The following is an 18575-nucleotide window of genomic DNA, read 5'->3' as shown; positions in this document are numbered from 1 at the left end:
GAATAGACATGAACAGATACGAAGACACATGTCGGAACCCTTTTTCGGAATTTGGTGATCCTGTGGCGGACACAGGTGGTGATACTGCAACGCAGCTTTTGTTCGTGTACAATCAGAATTGCGAAGTTCAAAGGAACCAATTCTTCGAAGTAATTTCTAATTCTAATAGGAAGTCATTTCTTTGCTCATGATACTTTGGGGACGTTACCTCAAAAAGTGACTAACACAACAGTCAAGTGATTATGATGAGAGGTCTGTTGCAAACATCAAATAAAAATAGGCAAGAGTGGGAATTGTTGTAAACTGTGTCGACAGATATTTATGCACAGATCGGGACAGAGAGAAAAAAAAAAAACTGCTTCACGGACTGTAAATTGCCGGTGTTCCGGCCGGGCTCCTTACAGTCTTCACTTCAATTCTCCCTCACCCCTCCCTCGCCTCACATTCTCTACAACTAGTATGATCCTCAATAATTGAGCCTCTGTATGCAATAAAGGGATACGTCGAAAAATCCCAAACCGAGAGAACTGCAAGTGAATATTTCGTAAAGTAATTGCAGATGAGTTTCCTCGAATAACGCAAATGCAAAATGTGTAACATATATGCATGTGTCTACTCTACATGCATGTCCCGTTAGCGTCGTTTCTGTGTGTGTTATTTGCAGAAATTGAACAAAACCCAGGAGCATGACATACCCCCTTTTTCTACATAACACCGCACGCACAGGGTTTTCGTGCATGAAAAAAAATATTGGAAGAAATATGGTTTTCTTTACGACGTTCGCTTACCTGAGATCTCTCAACGGTTTTTTGTCTCAGGTAACGCTCCTACTGTACATTGCTTTCTTTTGTATTATCTTTTTCGCGTCCACAGTCCTCTCTAATAAGAATTTGTATTTCCTCCTCACCATCTTTGTCGTCCCCTTTCTCTGATGTACATTAGTATAAATATCTCTACCAAGTGTTCAATGTATCGCACCTGATGAAGGACGGACTCCGTCCGAAAGCTTGTTTTTCAGTAAAATAAATGTTTCAATCTCTTTAAATACTTATTTTATCCACTTGCGAGTGCTAGACTTCTCCCATTTTGCCTGTTAGTAACCTGAAGTCAAATATAGAACGGAGGTGGGCAACCGGAAGTGCAGAATCGGAAGTCGAGTTGGACCGGAAGTGGGTACCGGAAGTCAGGTATAGATGGGTGGACAACCGGAAGTCGGGTTTCGACCGGAAGTGGACAATGGGAAGTTTGGTTTAGACCGAAAGTGGATACCCGGAAGTCAAGTATGAACCGGAAAAGGCGCTTGACGCTAACTCATTTCTTTCGCATTTACCGCTAAATCGCCCCTGAACTTTTTTTTTTATGAGGTGCCTGCTAATCTTACTATATCATTTAAGATGATAGCTCAAACACGCCATGCCAGCACCGGACAGCTGCTTGCATGGCTGGCAACGTACTGTAAGGCAGGCAACGTTTTAGTGAAACCGTGATATCTCATATATATGGAACGCATATGCATGAAGTTAATGTTATCATCACCTTTATTCCATAAACAATAGTAATTAATAATGTCAGTTAATTCCAATTAATAATTCTGCTATTTAATTGATATTATTATATAATGATTAATAAACAGTATAATTCTGCTCATTAAATTAGTAATTATGATATTTAATTATTAGTTAAGTAATTAACAATATTACATCACACGCATGAAGTCATATTGAACCGTGGCCCAAAATCAAGACTTACTGATGAACTTGCTTATACAGGGTGTCCGGTGAGAAAGTGTCATTAAATTTCTACAAATAGGTTTAACTTCAGAAAATTATGAAACTACTTGGAACACACACACACAGACTTTTGCCACAGATTCAGGCCATTTGCATTCGCGTCAAACATTAATTAAGCTAATTTTGCTAATTGAACTCGAAAATTAGCCAAGCAAAGGTAACGCTTTTCTTGATGAACAGCACACTATTCCAACCGAAATCACAGGTTTTTTCAGAAGATTTGTACAAAAATTTGACAGCCGCAAAACCGTCCCCGTGCGGGGTGCGCTTGCTGATATTTACGTTTGCGGAACTTTTCGTTCCATCCAAATACCCTCCCTCCTATGCGAACAAGGACATAATCACGCCTTCCGCCCTTATCAACGTGCATACCGTCAGTCCCCAGCCACTATTAACGTCGGTTACCGCTGTAATGCCCTCGATCGGGTGTGGCTGTTTCCACTTTCTCTCGACAAAGGCAGAGCCAGCATTTACGCAAACGCAAATTTCATGGAGCACACCTTGCCAAGTGATGGTTCTGCGGCTGTCAAATTTTTGTACAAATCTTCTGAAAAAAAAAAATTGTGATTTCGGTTGGAATAGTGTGCTGTGGCCATTGGCTTCCGAATTCATCAAGAAACGTTACCTTTGCTTGGCTAATTTCCGAGTTCAATTAGCGAAATTAGCTTAATTAATGTGTGACGCGAATGCAAATGGCCTGAATCTGTGGCAAAAGTCTGTGTGTATGTATTCCAAGTAGTTTCACAATTTTCGAAGTTAGACAGGTCTATTTTTAGAAATTTAATGACACTTTCTCACCGGACACCCTGTATGTATACACAACAGATTCAGAATGGAAAGAATTATGTATGGAACTGGATAGATGAGATAGGTTATCCATTTGAATTGCATAGAAAGTAGAAAATCATTTTCATAAGGGCCTCGTGTTCTCGAGACTAGAGACCGTGAGCTCAGCTTTACAGAAACCAGGACTAAGATTTGACCAAGCAGTACAAATGGTGGAAATTGTCAAAAGGAGTATTATTGTACTTAGGCGCAGCTTCTCGCGCCTCTGGAACAAAACGCAAACGGAGGCGAAGGAGTTCGACATTGAAGAACCATGTTCCGGATTCAAGGCAAAGAAAGGTGCCACAGTGATATGGTAAGGGATCGGACGCTCACGCGTCCTGTCAGCGGAAGAGATCTATCCACAGCGCTACTACGAGGTAGTCGACACCGTGCAATCATCGGTAGTTGATAGATACCCACCAGCTATGTGGCATCATATGGCACACATTGAGAGCTTCGTCACAGGGGGAAGCGACAGAAGATATTCTTAATCAATACGATTACAATCAAAATTACAAGTTTTATTATAAAAAGCCTAAGATGTGAGCACCATCATTGCAATAGTGGGGTTTAAATTTCAGCTACAAGTTCTGATAGATGTACGTAATTAATTCTGCACAACAGAAACCCTGGAAGAGCATGGGCCACAAAGAGGGACGATGTGAACACAAGGGGAATTAAAATATATATCAAAGGACACCACATCTAGTTAAAGAAGATATTCTTAATCAATGCCATTACAATCAACATTACAAGTTTTATTATAACAAGTCTGAGTCGTAATCACCATTATTGCAAAACTAACAGTTTCCTCATTATCATGTATCGTGGACTTTCTCACTAAGTGCTGTGAGGAATTTCGAGCACAACATGGAATCGACGTTGCATATGTTTTGTTCCAACATGACACAACTTATAATTAATCAATTTCTTATTAAGTGGATAGCACAGACGTAAGGAAATAATGAGAAACAACGTAACACGATCAACAGCTAGCACCAATAGAGAGCTAAACCTGCGCATCATCCAACGCGCAAACAACATATCCATGCAGGAAAATAATAACGAAACAATCTATCAAAATGAGAAACATTGCAACTAGTGACTAGCACGGAATTAACGCTGAAGAACAGAGGAACACAGACAATAGCAAAAAAAAAAAAAAAAGACGAAGAACAGACATCGATATCAGAGAGAACCGGTTTCTCTATGCGGCGCATTCTCCAACACGTAAACAACAGAGGAAAGTAATTTATCATTTGAACCACCGTAAAATCATCCTCGTGACTTAATCTAATCGAACACTATACAATTTTCATTCTAACAGACACTACAAACCTGGGTTATTCCATGTCAAACGTCCCAGACCTTATGCTCGACCATCCCAGATTCACGCAAAAAAAAATTAGCTTGTTTCTGGCAGTGTCCAAAGTGTCTAGCCAAAATATTTTATGAAAACAAAAAATTATCCTGTCCGTGGCGGCCCTTTTAAAGTCACGGGTAGACGTAGAACCTACCCTTCTTCGAAGAATTGTAAAAAATCGATTTTTTCTTTTCTACGCTTGAAACTTGTACAGTGCACTCTGAAAGCAAGGCACTTTAATGTGTAATGCATTTGGTGTCCGTTATTTCGTTTCTTCATGGAGAGGCAGACAGCCGAAATAAATACGAAATGACGTGTTTTTCTAGTTCTTTTTTGAACACATAAGACTTTAATACGGTCAATCGGACGACGTCACCTGATAGTGCTAGGTGTGCTGAACGCGACGGTATGCGATTTAAAAAACGCGAGACAAATTGTCGAAACAAATTGATGAAATTAGCGGAAATCGCTTTGTCGTGGACATTCCGTCGCGATTTGCATAGTGAGGTGGTCCTAGTAAAAACACGATAGTTATACCATTTCATAGACTGACCCAATATCAATCAGATCAGAAAGTTTAATCAAAACACTTTTTGTCTGAAGCGAGAAAAAAAAATTAAAGTTGAGTGCCTGCGCGCCGCACTGGCAGGCCCTTATCGCAGCGCGGCACCCCGTACGGACAGAGGATCGTGGTCTAGCGCAAGTCGAAGATACACGGACAGGATAATTTTTTTTTCATAAAATATTTTGGCTCGACACTTTGGACACTGCCAGAAACAAGCTAAATTTTTTTAGCGCGAATCTGGGATGGTCGAGCATAAGGTCTGGGACGTTTAACATGGAATGACTCACCTTTGTTTTATGAATCGAGCACACAGAAAATAGACATATGGTACAATGAGAAACAACCAAGGCTCTCGGTTTTTCACCCTTTTCCTCAAAGCGGGGAGACATTATCTCTCTATCTATACAACCGAAGCGAAGAAACTCTGTATGATTTGTCACTCCAAGGGGTGGGGAACTCACTCTATCACACATTCCTTTCCTTCTTTCAGCAAACAGGACGTTCTCAAAGCCACTTTCCAGCCAAGTTTGTACAGAGGCGATATTTTTTTCAACATTTATCGCAAATAGATGCTAGCATTATTCGATTCTGAAGAACACAACAAGAATTCTATTAAAACAATCAATAGCAAAGCAAAAACTAAGAACATACATATATATATCAGAGCAAACCGATTTTAGACAAACATCTTCTAAGCAAGCGAGAAATATTATGTAACATCAGCGGAGCAATACTCAGTCAAAACGAGAAACATTGCAACTTTCATGAATTTACTTCGAATTTTTATAGTATCTTGCAACAGAAAGTTCTACATAGATGAACCACACAGAAACAACACATCTGAAATCCAACTAAAATATGAGGCTTTACCACCTCAGAGAATATTCGACTCAAGATAATTATTTTTATTAGTGTCCGTCGAGTGAGCAACTGAAACAAATGCAGGACAATAATTATTTCAGGGAATCATTTTCTAAGCAAGCGAGAAATATTTAAAAGTTTCCTACACAGGAAATCAACAGACACAACTGATACATCCTGCATACATAATTCCCAACTCGCAGAATATTTCATTAATATCAATCGAGTTAACACCTGAAATAAAGTAAAAAGAATAATTAATTCAGGGAAATCATTTCTAAGCAAGCAGCGTGAATACACCACAGAAACAGTACAGAAACTTGTCTTTTCCAATGAACAAACAGGATCAACTATGGATTTGAACAATAAAGTGAGAGATGGAAGCCCCCGACCATAAACATCCCCCACACCAATGTCAAGGTTACACCCATGGGGACGGGAGGATTCTCGCGCGGTCTTGTACATACAATCATTGAAAGCACACGTTTTCTCTTACACATTACATATTTTTGTAAATCAATTTCCATAATTCTCATGGCGACACGGGCGGGATATTAATAACATTCTAATCCTGATAGCATAACAAATTTTTAAACAATAAAATGAGCACAGATACGCTTTTAATTAAGTGTAGACGCACACTTGAAATCAGAACAGACAATTGCTCTACATCGAAGCGATGGACAGATTTTGCACTCGTTCCTATAACTCATGGAGGATGTGATAAAAGACTGCTTCGAAAAAGAAGAGCCTCGAAATGATTTCATTATCACTGCATTTCGATATGTCATAGACATGGTCGTATTCGGAGATATGGTAGAAATTACAGATCTGAAGGTGCAACAGTTTGTATGCCGAATCTACAATAGAAATATCTGCACATCAACATCGGAAGGACCACTGGGGGGGGGGGGGGTCATATATTTATTAGACGAAAAGGGAAAAAACGGGGGAAAGGTCAGCCACACGGGACGTCGGCTTGCTATTCCGGAAATAAATAAATAAAGGAAATTAAGAAATAAGAAATAAATAAAAAGAAAAGAATTAAAGAAAGATACAAAGAAATGGTGGTGGTGGATTGATGGTGGAGTTTGTGAGGTCGGCTAATGAAGAGTTAATAAGTAACCATAAGAAGGGGAATTAAAGGAGCATGGAAAGGAAATTTGAATGGCTGGAAACCGTTTTTAATTTGTCAAGCAGTGTGTAAAAATCATTCTCGTAAAATATTTCGGCTGAACAATGTTTTGTTACAAGGCAATTCGATTTATAAAATCGCTCCCGTGGCGGGAGGCTCGCGCGCTCGATCCACAAGCCACTCCCCATAGACTGTGACGTCAAACATTAAAAGTGCTGATTCGCTACGGAAAATTCGTCTGCTTCGGGCACGGCATGCTCCTTGTTGACAGCGGTTCAGTACGTTCTGTTGGTTTGAGGCATAAAACAGAGGTGAAAACGAACAATAAAACATTACGCTCGTAATGGTAACGCGATCGTGTGTCCTATAGTCATTATTTTTTGTTTATTATATACGTCTCCAACTAATGAAAAGTGCCAGCGTCTCACATGAGGCGATACGGAGGGTGGCGGTTCGTGCTGTTTTCGAAGCGATGAAATATAACGCGGCTCACCTCGTATTCGTTCCTGGAAAACAAGACAAACAAAGTGCGCTCTTTCTGTTTGCAACTTATTGAACTAGTTCAACAATCGCAACTTCTACTCGCACTGCACCTGCACGTCCCCATTCCCTTTTGGAGGAGTGCTGACCTCAATCCACATGCGAGTTCCCGATTTTGTTGCACTGTGTGTCTTTGCCGTGCAACCGAAAAGAATCGAAGAAAGTTCACTGGCGGCAGACTGATCAGACAACCAATGCCGCAACGCCATGTTCTGTAAAAAAAGAAAAAGAGAAGCGTTTCTGATGCGCATGCGCCTCTGAGCAGAACAACGCGCGCGAAAGGCGCCCGCCGTCACCTTGACAGTTGCCGGTGTCAGATCGCAGCCGAGGTCACCTGCGAGCCCTAGTAGTTGACGCAACGTACAACGTAACGTCGTGACGGAGGTGTCCGTCATTTCTCATGTGTCTTCCACAAGAGTAGGAGAGAGCTCTCCGCACTCGTGAGAATCAATCGACTGCTACGCGCGATATTTTTCTGCTACGCTTATATTTCTTGCGTGAAAACTTTATTTAGTGATCAGACATTCCATCACGATCAAAAAGTTTTTTTTTCTCGGTCTTAGACTGCTCCCTTAAGTAATCGTAATCATTGCAAACGGCATTGCATTCGCCAAGAAAGCAGTGAGATCAAATTTTCATATACAAGCGGTCTATATCGCACGATTCATTATGGATTTGTTGAAATTACATCTAACTGTTGACATGAAAAGTACATTAAAAATCTTATCACGTGATATGTTCCACTACCACGCCTATGCAATTATTTTCTTCTACCAGTTCTTGCAGTGACGTCGAATGAGCAGAAGTCCAATATTGTTGTACAAGGTCTGATGCATCATCACTTATTGAAACTCAACGACCATATCAACTGCGGTGGAACACCGGACGATTTTTGTCTAATACTCTGTTGTACGTCATTCAAGGGTCTTCATACAAAGAAAGGAAACATCAGTAAGAGATTGTGGAAGTTCGTGGCAACTAAATGCAAGTTACTGAAGCGATGCAAATACGGCGACATCGTATCGATTGCATTAAAAAACGCTGAATTCAAGCGACCCATAATAAGGCACTACTATATGATGCATTCTCAATTTATCAATCAGCAAACGAAAACTTCAGAGTTTGGAATAGGAAAATTGTACATTATCAAAATAAACAAGTGTATAATTGAAATAATAAATGTAATTTCTTGGTCGTCACTATAATGAATTATATGCATCACAACGAAAACAGATTGATTGCGATTGTATTTAGCATGGTTAGCTTGAGAACAATGATATTGCTAAGGAAACAAATATTCCTCGCTATGTGCAAGAATTCTCATATGGAATCAGAGATGACCATCAAATAGGTTTTATCCGACTACCAATAAACTATTTCTCTCTCTCCTGTCAACAATAGAACGCTGACCTAAAGAGATTATCTTTACACCTTCAACATCCGAAGGATAGAATTCAGCGAGAAGAATCGGTACAATTATGTAATTGAAATTCATGAGATACATGAGAGGCATGATACATCAATCTTTGTTTACAAAAGAGGATCACTAATGTTTTGCGAAAACGTAACATATTTTTCGAATTAAAGGGACCGAAAAGTGAAAAATAAACCCCATATTTTTGCCCACTGTCGTGCACAACATCGTTGTTTGATAAGATACAGAAAGCATTACTTCTCAATTCCGCATATTTTTTACGTATAAATATTTTGAAGATTGCCGGAACATGGACGGTGCTGCCAGCGAACGGCGAAAAAGAGCAACTTGGGTTTCAGGTCCAGGGCTCCCAGGGATTGGTCAACCCTTACCACGTGAGAGTTAATTTTGTAGTGAACAAAGCTGACGCACATTATCTTACAGCTAAACACCATTTTAAAAATGACGCTCACTTCCATAGCTTTTACGTTAATAAAGCATTCAGCTACTTCGCCGCTACGAGCTACGATCCGCCGCGCCATCTGCAAGGCCGTCTGTGTTATCGTGTTTATTGTTTACGTCGTGGGTGGTCGTGTTGGTCGCGCGAAGAGAAGTGAATGACATGTTCGTGGTTGTTGTGTGAATTATTCGAGAGGCCTAAACATGCCTGGTGTAGTTTTGGTGTTCGGGGATGCAAAAATCATGTTCGTTCACCATCGGCGGCGGGCGTTTTCTACCAGAAGATTCAAGAGGAGAGTGCGCGAAAACGAATCTGGTTCGAAACAGTCGGCTATTAGATGTAGCAGTCGTGTCGTGTCTGCTGAGCTCATTTTGCTGCCGATGACTAAGAATATGCCGTAGAAGGCGAATTGCGAAGACGTCCGAAGGAAACTGCCGTTCAGTAACCAGTGATTTTGCTTCACCGAGGTGACGAGTTCAACACAACGTCTTAGGTATGTACAGGCGTCACACATGTATAAATTATAATATAGCGACGACGTATTCCATTTGACTTATGTTATCCTACTTGTCCCGTACTCAACATTGTCAACATCAACAAATTTAATTTTAGGGGCCTTCCAGTGTTGAAGTGGCGCAAAACTGTTTCGTGTGTGTGTGTGATCCAGGCACTGACATGACAGAAATAGCTGAAAACAGGACTGCAAAGTCCACAGATGGAAGCACTAGATTTGTTACGTGTTCCAGACTTTGTGACATTTTTTTTAGTCTTTGGACAGGTGCAGAACATTCGTATGACGTCAACAAGGGGAGAAGAAACTGGTGAGAACTACTAGCTTGTTTGAAGGGTACAAGAATACCTGCTGTTGAGATGTAGTTGTGACTTTATGACTAAGGAACGTTAATTAATTTTCTAGAGATGCATCCTCTACACTTGAATGCACAGTGAAACAGCAAACGTTCGTTGTCTTTGAAGTCCCACTACTGGAATTGTTCAATGTGTGTCAGAGCTGCAGTGAGCTATGCAAGGTTACCACATCATATTGGTCCTAAATTTGCAGAGTTCCCCTATCTCGGACGCAACTGTCATTTCTCTTTATTGCTCTTCCGATCCTACCTTCTCAGAGATTAATGTGGTTCACCATACACTGCATGGGTACTGCCTTCCTCTATTCTCATGCTTTCGGTTTCTTGTTCTGTTGAGTAAATCTTCACGTGAGTTTGAGAGCCATCACGCTGTCTACTGTGTTTGCCCCTCATCTATATTGAGTGCTGTAAGGGTATAGCACATCGACATGCTAACAGCCTACCAAACAACCTTGCTTAGTCCTACTTTTGGATGGAAACTACACAATGTGGTAACATCTACATATATAAAGTTTTAATCGACGGAGATTTGCTGTTTTTGTACAACCTTCATTGTACATTTCTTTTGTCTCACTTAGCATGCCTGAAGAAATGTTCTGATCTTCATCAAGATCACAGGTCATTGTTCGATCTGCAGCATTATTGTTCTTGTAATCTTTTCACCAACAGAGAATACAAAAGTGAACAAATGGTAAAATATAACTAGCTTGTTAAATTCAAAAGGGAAAGACGAAACTGTTTATACGTCTCTTGTTTATTTTGTTGCAGGTTTTACAACTCTATCAAGTACGTCAAAACATCAGAGGGCAGGAAGTCCTACTCTGTTTCATAAATCCCTGGACAATAAAAAAGAAAGATATAGTTTGAGTTGTGACAATATGTTGCTTCTGCTCTTATATTATATTTCAATTAAATGTTACGATGCATTTGTAGTGTACACTGAAGCCAGTTTCAATTTGCCGGGCTGTCAAAAGTACTTTACAAAAGTACATCTCAATTACAGTAACAGAGAACTTATGCAATAATTTATTTAGCCATTTTGGAGTACTATGCACACCAATGGTGCATGGTTAACTTTGAAACCAGAACCACGGTTAATAACACTTGAAGTCAGCCCTCAAGTCCTTCTTTACAAATGTCAGTTGGTGACGTGATAATGAATCAGTTACAAGTACTACTCCGTTTAGCAAAACAGAGTTAATTAAGTGTTAGATCCCAATCTTGGTTCAATTATTAGTTGACATTTGGAAACGTGGTCACTAAGTATACTAAAAGGTTATGAACACAGTTCAAGCGAATGACACTGATGAAAATTATCTTACTTACTCCACACATGAGACTCAATTGAGACATGAGTATAACTTACAAATACATCTATGCCCACAGGTTACTTAACCCTCCAGGAACAAACTAGTAATTATAATATGCTGTTCCTGAAGAAATAAGGGTTTTCCGTTCAACTAGCGCGTAAAGACCACACGGCGCTGCCGTGTATGTTGCCATGCTCTTCGGTTTCTCGGATGTATGTAACAGACACTTGCAGTACTTCGCTGTCAAGGCACAGTATTTCGAAATATTCGTTAGTTCTGATGCAATCGTCTGTCTGCTTTTCACACGCATTCTCTACCCCTCGGCAGCAAAAACCGTAGTATCCATCCGTAGTATCTGTCGGTTTGCATTTCACACATGAACACCTGCACGACGAAAAAACAGCGCTTGTTTCGGCTTACGCAAGTGCTTCTGCCTGATACATGGAAATTTCACAAAGCAGTCCATGCTCACGGCACGGTGAGCTACTGCTGAGGACGAATGTGACTCCGATTAATCTCTGAACGAGGAATCTTCTGCTGCGAAGAACACACTTTCCAGCACGCTAACGCACGAACAACAGTTCTGTGTGAGCGACAGTTCTCGAATGCGGAATTCCAGCGCACTCATGTCCAAGAGGCTCGACATTCTCGACGTCGAAAGTGGTCACAAATGCCCACTGCCATTTTCGTTTTCGCCGGATAAGCGCCTGGAAGTGCGCGTATTACATGCGTCCTCGACAGATGGCGCGGGGTCATGCAATTGTTGACAGACTGCTCGGTTTCCTACTAGGTCCCTGGACATGCAATTATGAAAAATTCGATTACAGAAAAAGTACAGCGATTTTAGCGGAGTTCTTTGATATTTGAACTTTTGAAGGTTCAAGCTTTTCGCTGAACATAAAGTTTCGATAGGTTTATATTCACTTTTCGGTCCCTTTAAATTGCACAGTGTGTATATTTTCTCAACAAGCTGAACTAGCTCTCCTGTTCTCTTATTCTTGAGCAATGACAGATGTATAATTGAAATAATGTCTATAACAATATCTATAACAAAAATCTTTTGACAATATATGGTGAAACGAATCTATTATCAAATGCTGCGATGCAAATGGGTGATTTTACAAGCATGACGTGCAGGCGGAGTGCACAATTTAATCACGCAATCCTCGTAACACACAGCACACAAACGAATATGAGATAAATTCTAGCTGGCAGTCCGATTTTGGGAGAAGCACACCACACAATTATCCGAAATGTTTAACCAATATAAAATGACGATGAGCATCATGTATAAGCACAATGGAAGATACGTAAACTTAATTATAATATTTTCTAAGCAAATATTTCTTTTGCAAACTTAATCATTATGAGCAGCACAGGTCACACATAAACGTAGGTCATTTATCCAATTAACGTAATGTACCTGAGGTTACCCGGAGACATACTGAAAAGCTAGAGATGGAACGAATCCAGACTTTTGCGAATCCAAATCCGAATCCGAATCCAAGGAAGGTTCTGCGAATGCACGAATCTTGCGAATCTCGAATCTTTCGAATCCTTTCTTTAAAAAGATTTTAAAATCCAGGAGAAAAGTTCGTAGGCATGTTGAAGTGGTCCGCTGAGTCGCACGGTTGTGGATCAGACGCTACGCCGACACGTTGCAAATGAAGTCCACAGATACTTGATGGGGAACACAGGCTGTATATTTACAAGTACATGCTTGTTACAAATGCTAGCCTGACTGGCAGCGAAACCGCAAGCAATCAACCACAAGGATACTCGGGCGCGGCCTATTAACGGAAATGCCACCCTTTCTCCGCCAATCAGAAATTCACAAACTGATGTCAAGGTTTGCACGTGCACAGGAGCTGGCATGGAAACATTCACTTTCAACAAAGCTTTCACCGAAAAGGGTAACAAAGAATCAACGGTCCGGTTGACCCGCTTTCCACGGCTACAAGCGGGACGTCCCGAGGGTTTGAAAGAGACACAGGCTCTGGGCGACCTAGAAATGACTCTAATCCGCATTGAAGGGTCCAACAGCGAAGGTCGTCCCTCTAATACCCCTTCCACACGGGCTAGTTTAGTGTCATTCTCAACTAGTGACACTTGCACTTAGTGTCATTCGTGTAACGTCACACGACATATTTTAGTGACACTCAGCGGAAAGTGCACTAAAGGCAAAGTGAGTTCGCAAAACACACTTCGCTCGCATGAGTGGGCAGATTACGTAGCCTCGTCGGCAGCGCGTAAAGTGCGTATCAAAAGAAATAAAAAAAGAAAGAGCTGATGTAGGTGAAAATATTAGTTCATAGTATTACTTTTGGACTTAGATCCACACAGTTATACGCCGTGTAAAATCTTGTTGAAAATAATGTAGCTAATATTGTTCGCAGCATGCTGTAGTGCAGACCTAGGCCTATCCGCTGCTTATTACACCGCGCCATAATTGAAAATTTTATCGTTAGCGATCGCCGGCCGAACGAATATATCGACTGCGATATGATGTCCGATGCTGTGACAACAGAATCCCCAAAAGACAGGACCTCCTGGTCAGAACAAGAAACGTTTGCTCTGATAAGAACCTGGGAGGACCACTTACCAGATTTACGGCGAACCAAACGAAATGCAAGCGTATACGGAAAAATTGCAGAGGTGCTGCAAGCGCAAGATATGCATAAGACTGTCAAGGAGGTAAAAAAAAAGATAGAAAATCTTGGGAACAAGTACAGGTGAGTAAAGTCTTACATTTCGCTCAGGCTCACGCGTGCATTTCCAAAGAGTTTAATTTCTAGTATGTGTGTTGTAGTAACTCTTGGAATTTGGAATCGACGGTTCCAAGCGTCCGAAGACGTCCGTCACCTCGTCATTCACTACTTCTATACTTCACTTCACTACATCTATACTTCACTTTACTTCACTTCTGACTAGCGTGTGGTAATTTTTTTCTGTTTAGCGAGTCTGTCTAGAATATCGTTATTATACACGTTGGTACGTGGGACGCCTTTAGTAATCTGTAATCTCTTGTAGGCCCATTTGCCGGAATAAGAAGACGGGATCTGGGTCCATCACATGGACATTTTATTGGGAACTTCACAGGTTTCTGGGCACCCTACCCATAAACGATGTGAAGCTGACAGAGGAGTCTGTCTCCGGTGAGATTTCCCCAGTGCAGGTGAGCTTGGCCTCTGCCACCGATATTGTTTGTGATCCTGGTATGATATTTTACACTGTCATTTGAGATTCTTTCTGCACGGATGTCCAGTCTATATCCCAGTGACCCTAACCTGTGGATATGCTTTAGACAATTGATTGCACAATTTATATGTATATATATATATATATATATATATATATATATATATATATATATATATATATAAAGAGGGGGGAAAAGCCATTAAAAAAAAAAGTAAATGATGCTAGACGTGTTTGAAACTCAAACTTACAGATTAAAATGGCTTCTATGGCTGCACGAGAAGAAATGAGTATCTATATATATATATATATATATATATATATTGATTTAAAGAGTCGAGATGATTCAGGCTGGCACACTGATGCAGAAACTACAGCAGGAGTGGCACCGAAAGTGTGCTATCTTCTATCACAGCAGTGTCATGTGGCAGGAAGAAATAGTGGCAGCTGTTTCGGTCAAATTCATTATTTAGTAGAAGGTGAGCACACGCAAGAAAGCAGGATGTCATACAGCACATCCATTGCACATTCTGTAGCAGTATCTTCATGTTAAACATTCCATCCATCTTTTCCCCCCTTTCCACTTCTCTACGCTCGGACACCTACAATGGCTAGATTATTGGTTTTCACTACAGCATCTACAGTTTTTACACAAGAATGTCGCATGACACTGATGAGGAGGATATGCACACTTTTTGCACTACTTCAGAGCTGTTCAAACTGTGGTTTCGTTGTCACTTAGAGGAAATTTACAAAAGATAGGCTTCCTAGTCACAACAAAATCACGTCTCGTATAGGCATGGCACAGTTTAAAGTTTTTCTCTACACCCTGGTGAAACAATATGCCCCACATCCGCTGGCACATTGTGCTTTTTTCTGCAAGTGTCTCATTTTGATGACTGCATACAACTTCAGCTCTTCTAGGACATGGTGGGAACACCAGGAAAGAAAGATGGCCAGCACGAGGAGGAGGAAGATGACATGCCAATGCCAGCGACCCCCACTGTGCATCTTCAGGATCCATCACAGAGCCCCATTTCCTCAGCAGAGTTGTGTGGTGGCACCAGCTCATCAATGGATATGCCGCCACCTTCACAGCCAACGAAAAAGGCACAAAAGAAGCGCCAAGCGGCACATGACACTCTACTGGCACAGCTTATTGAAGAGCAACGCCAGCTGAGGCACACACTGGAAACAACGAGGAAGCAAGAGCACGAACTGAGGAAGCGACAGCTACACCTCCAAGAGCGTGCTGCTGAAAGCGAGGAGAAGCTTCTCGATGTGTTAATGGCATTATTACAAAAATAGATTATTAAAAGAAATGAAACCTTTCCGGCATGTCTGAATCATTCATCTGCTAAACACTACTGTACGAACAGTATCCAAAACAGTTTTATTCACATCAAGCAGTTTGGTATAGACTCAAGGTAGGGGACCGAGAGACACTGAACAAGAAGGACGGAAGACAAATTCTCAGACTCAACAAAAGATTCTTTGCAGGGACCCAACTATATACCCAAGAGGTGGCTCAGGGGAGCGAGAAGACAAAATGATGGATTACTAATCACATTGCCACGTATGGCTATCTCAACAGACTCTCACAGTAACCTCAGTCTTTTATCCATGTCAACCACTAGTACACTGGTCTCATGAAACAACAGGGCACACCCACTGCATTATTTGAGATGAACTTCCAACTCAGAGAACATATTTTTTTTTTTTTTTTGACATCACAAGAGTGTTCTCAGAGTTGGTTGTTCATCTGTCCGAGTGCTCGGTTGTTCCATGACACCAGTTTACTTGTGGTTGAAAGGGATAAACAATGGAGGTTACTGTGACAGTCCGTTGAGATATTCACACGTGGCAATGTGATTAGTAATCCGTCCTTTTGTCTTAATAAACCTTTTGTTGAGTCTGAGGATTTGTCGTCCGTCCTTCTTGTTCCGTGTCTCTCTGTCCCCTACTATGAGTGAAACATCGAGAGATCAGTTCGATGGAACTGGTACCTATGACTGGTACTTTTTCCAAAAGTATGCGGCAAGGGCATTTCTTACTGCTTGCCCGCCACCGTGGCACACATCGGTACCACGAGATGGCTGAGCGTACACCATATCGAGTGCGTGTGCGTCTTGTTCCCACTGAACTTCAACTGTGTCACTTAATGTCTCACAGATGTTGTGCAGCGTACAAGCAGTTCTGATGGAACGCTTTGCTAGTGTTGTGTTGCACTCCATCCTCTTCATCACATGCCTGAACCGGGCCTTGACCCTCCCAAAAGCATTTTCTACAATTCTTCTTGTTTTCGATAGGTTATAATTGAAAGATGCTTGCGGAGTTCCTTTTGGTGCATTGGCAAATGGCTTCAGCAAGTTTGACGTGAGGGGGAACGCCTGGTCACACAATATAATTGGTGGAATGAAGGTTCCCTCTATGGTGACGACAGGTGACTGGAAGTGATCACCATCGACCAATGAACGAAGTCTTGATCTCCCATAAACATGGGCGTCATGACATCTTCCAGGACTTCCAACGTTGATGTACTTGAATTTGTACTGATGATCTACGAGTGCCAGAAGTATGATACTGTACCTGCATCGAGAAAAATAATGAAATTATAATGTACATTGGCCAACAACGCATTGAGCTGCTAGCATAACCCAAATCCAACTGTTCTTTGCCTCCCTATCTCATTCAATGCATACCCAGCATGTACATGTGCAGCATGTAAAAGTATCATGCAACGCCAGTCAGAACTGCAGGTTAGTAAGAAAACAAAATAAACTTACCATCCTTTATAGTTATAGTAGTCTGTGGCATGGAGCTTTGGTGGGGAGACAGGTAAGTGGCAGCCACCAAGAGCTCTGATAGCTTGGGGGAAGCCAGTGACGGCGTGGAACTCTCGCATGTGTGATTCCATTTCGTTACGGCGCACCATACAGATCCATTGCTGTTCAAGGTGGAGGATGACAGCATCACAGAAGTCCTTAAAAATCGCGTTCACAGTTGAACGGCCTATTGCGAACAGATGTGCGATAGTCCTATCCTCTGCACTTGAACAGAGACGGTACAGTCCGACTGCCACACGCTTTTCAAGCGAAATAGCATTTCGCATGTTTGTGTCTTGGCGCTCGATACTTTGAAGAGACTCCAAGAGGTACCTGAATGTGGCCGGGGAAACGCGAAAAGCCTGCTTGAAGTGCTTGTGTCCTAAATATGGCAGTGTTTCTTCAAACCAGCGCTCGTTTCGCTCGAATGCCCATTGCTGCCGCCGAAATCTGGGTACACCGTGGAACATTACGGAAGCCATCGTGAACATATTTGCAAGCAGCTGTCCCTCGGTCTGTCTCGCAAAGTCCGCCGCCGCTTCGATATCCATTTCTAGCCTTCACTCTTCAAACCTCCGCTTGGCACGCGCGCATACCAACGCTAACAGCACATTCTTTACAGAGACAGAATCATCCGGTATGCACGACGCCATCTTTTTCTCGCGAGCATGATGGAGGATCTTGGATTTGATGCTAGCTATTTTGTCAAAATAGCATCGTATATTCGCAAAAGATATGCAATAAAATGAGTATTAAAACAATTATGTATCTATAAAAAAGTAAAACAGGAAGAAATTACTTCTGAATACGTAATGTTTCGGAACGTAAAGTTTCAGCCAGCGCCATTGCCATCATTACAGAGTGTCACTAACAGCAGCAGGCACTAACAGCAGCAGGCAGTGTAGCAGGCGCGTAGTGCAAGTGATATCCCGGGAGCCGTAGTGCACTTAATGTAAATGACACTAAACTAGCCCGTGTGGAAGCAGTATAAGATGCTTCCCACGTGGCAGTCAAGAGGCGCACAGTAAAAGTTAATTAACTGTAACACTTACGTGATTGCTCGGCTATTTGGCTAACACCACGGAAAAAAACTTTTCTACTGTAAAGTTTTTGAAGCAGAATTTGATATTTTTGTTTGATAAAAAAAATTCGGGAGAAGACATACCCACTTAGTCAGCACAAATTTTTGCAGTGACATTGCACCAATATTGCCATGCAATATTGATGTTATGTTGCTAATGAGCGCTTTCGTTATGCTGCAACGATGTTATTGAAACAACATTGCAATGCTGATGTGACATTGCTAAAGAGCGGCTTCGTTATTTTGCAACAATATTACAGAAACAACATTGCAAAAATGTGATATTGCAATATTGATGCAACATTGTCAATGATCAGATATTTTACAGTGCAGACGCGA

General features: G+C 41.4%; 1 protein-coding gene across 1 annotated transcript; it reads right to left on the bottom strand.

Annotated features, from left to right (window-relative positions):
- Positions 1-15939: 15939 nt before the first annotated feature.
- Positions 15940-17719, bottom strand: LOC135399499 (uncharacterized). Its single transcript, XM_064631255.1, has 2 exons — positions 17117-17719; positions 15940-16919 (listed from the first exon to the last, which is right to left on the bottom strand). Exons 1-2 carry the CDS (start codon positions 17704-17706, stop codon positions 16337-16339), a joined length of 1173 nt encoding a protein of 390 aa, XP_064487325.1. The 5' UTR covers positions 17707-17719; the 3' UTR covers positions 15940-16336.
- Positions 17720-18575: the final 856 nt, after the last annotated feature.

Source organism: Ornithodoros turicata, chromosome 7 (assembly GCF_037126465.1).
Source record: "Ornithodoros turicata isolate Travis chromosome 7, ASM3712646v1, whole genome shotgun sequence".
Taxonomy (NCBI): domain Eukaryota; kingdom Metazoa; phylum Arthropoda; class Arachnida; order Ixodida; family Argasidae; genus Ornithodoros; species Ornithodoros turicata.
Note: the sequence above shows the minus strand (reverse complement) of the source record. Positions and strands in the feature narration are given on the sequence as shown.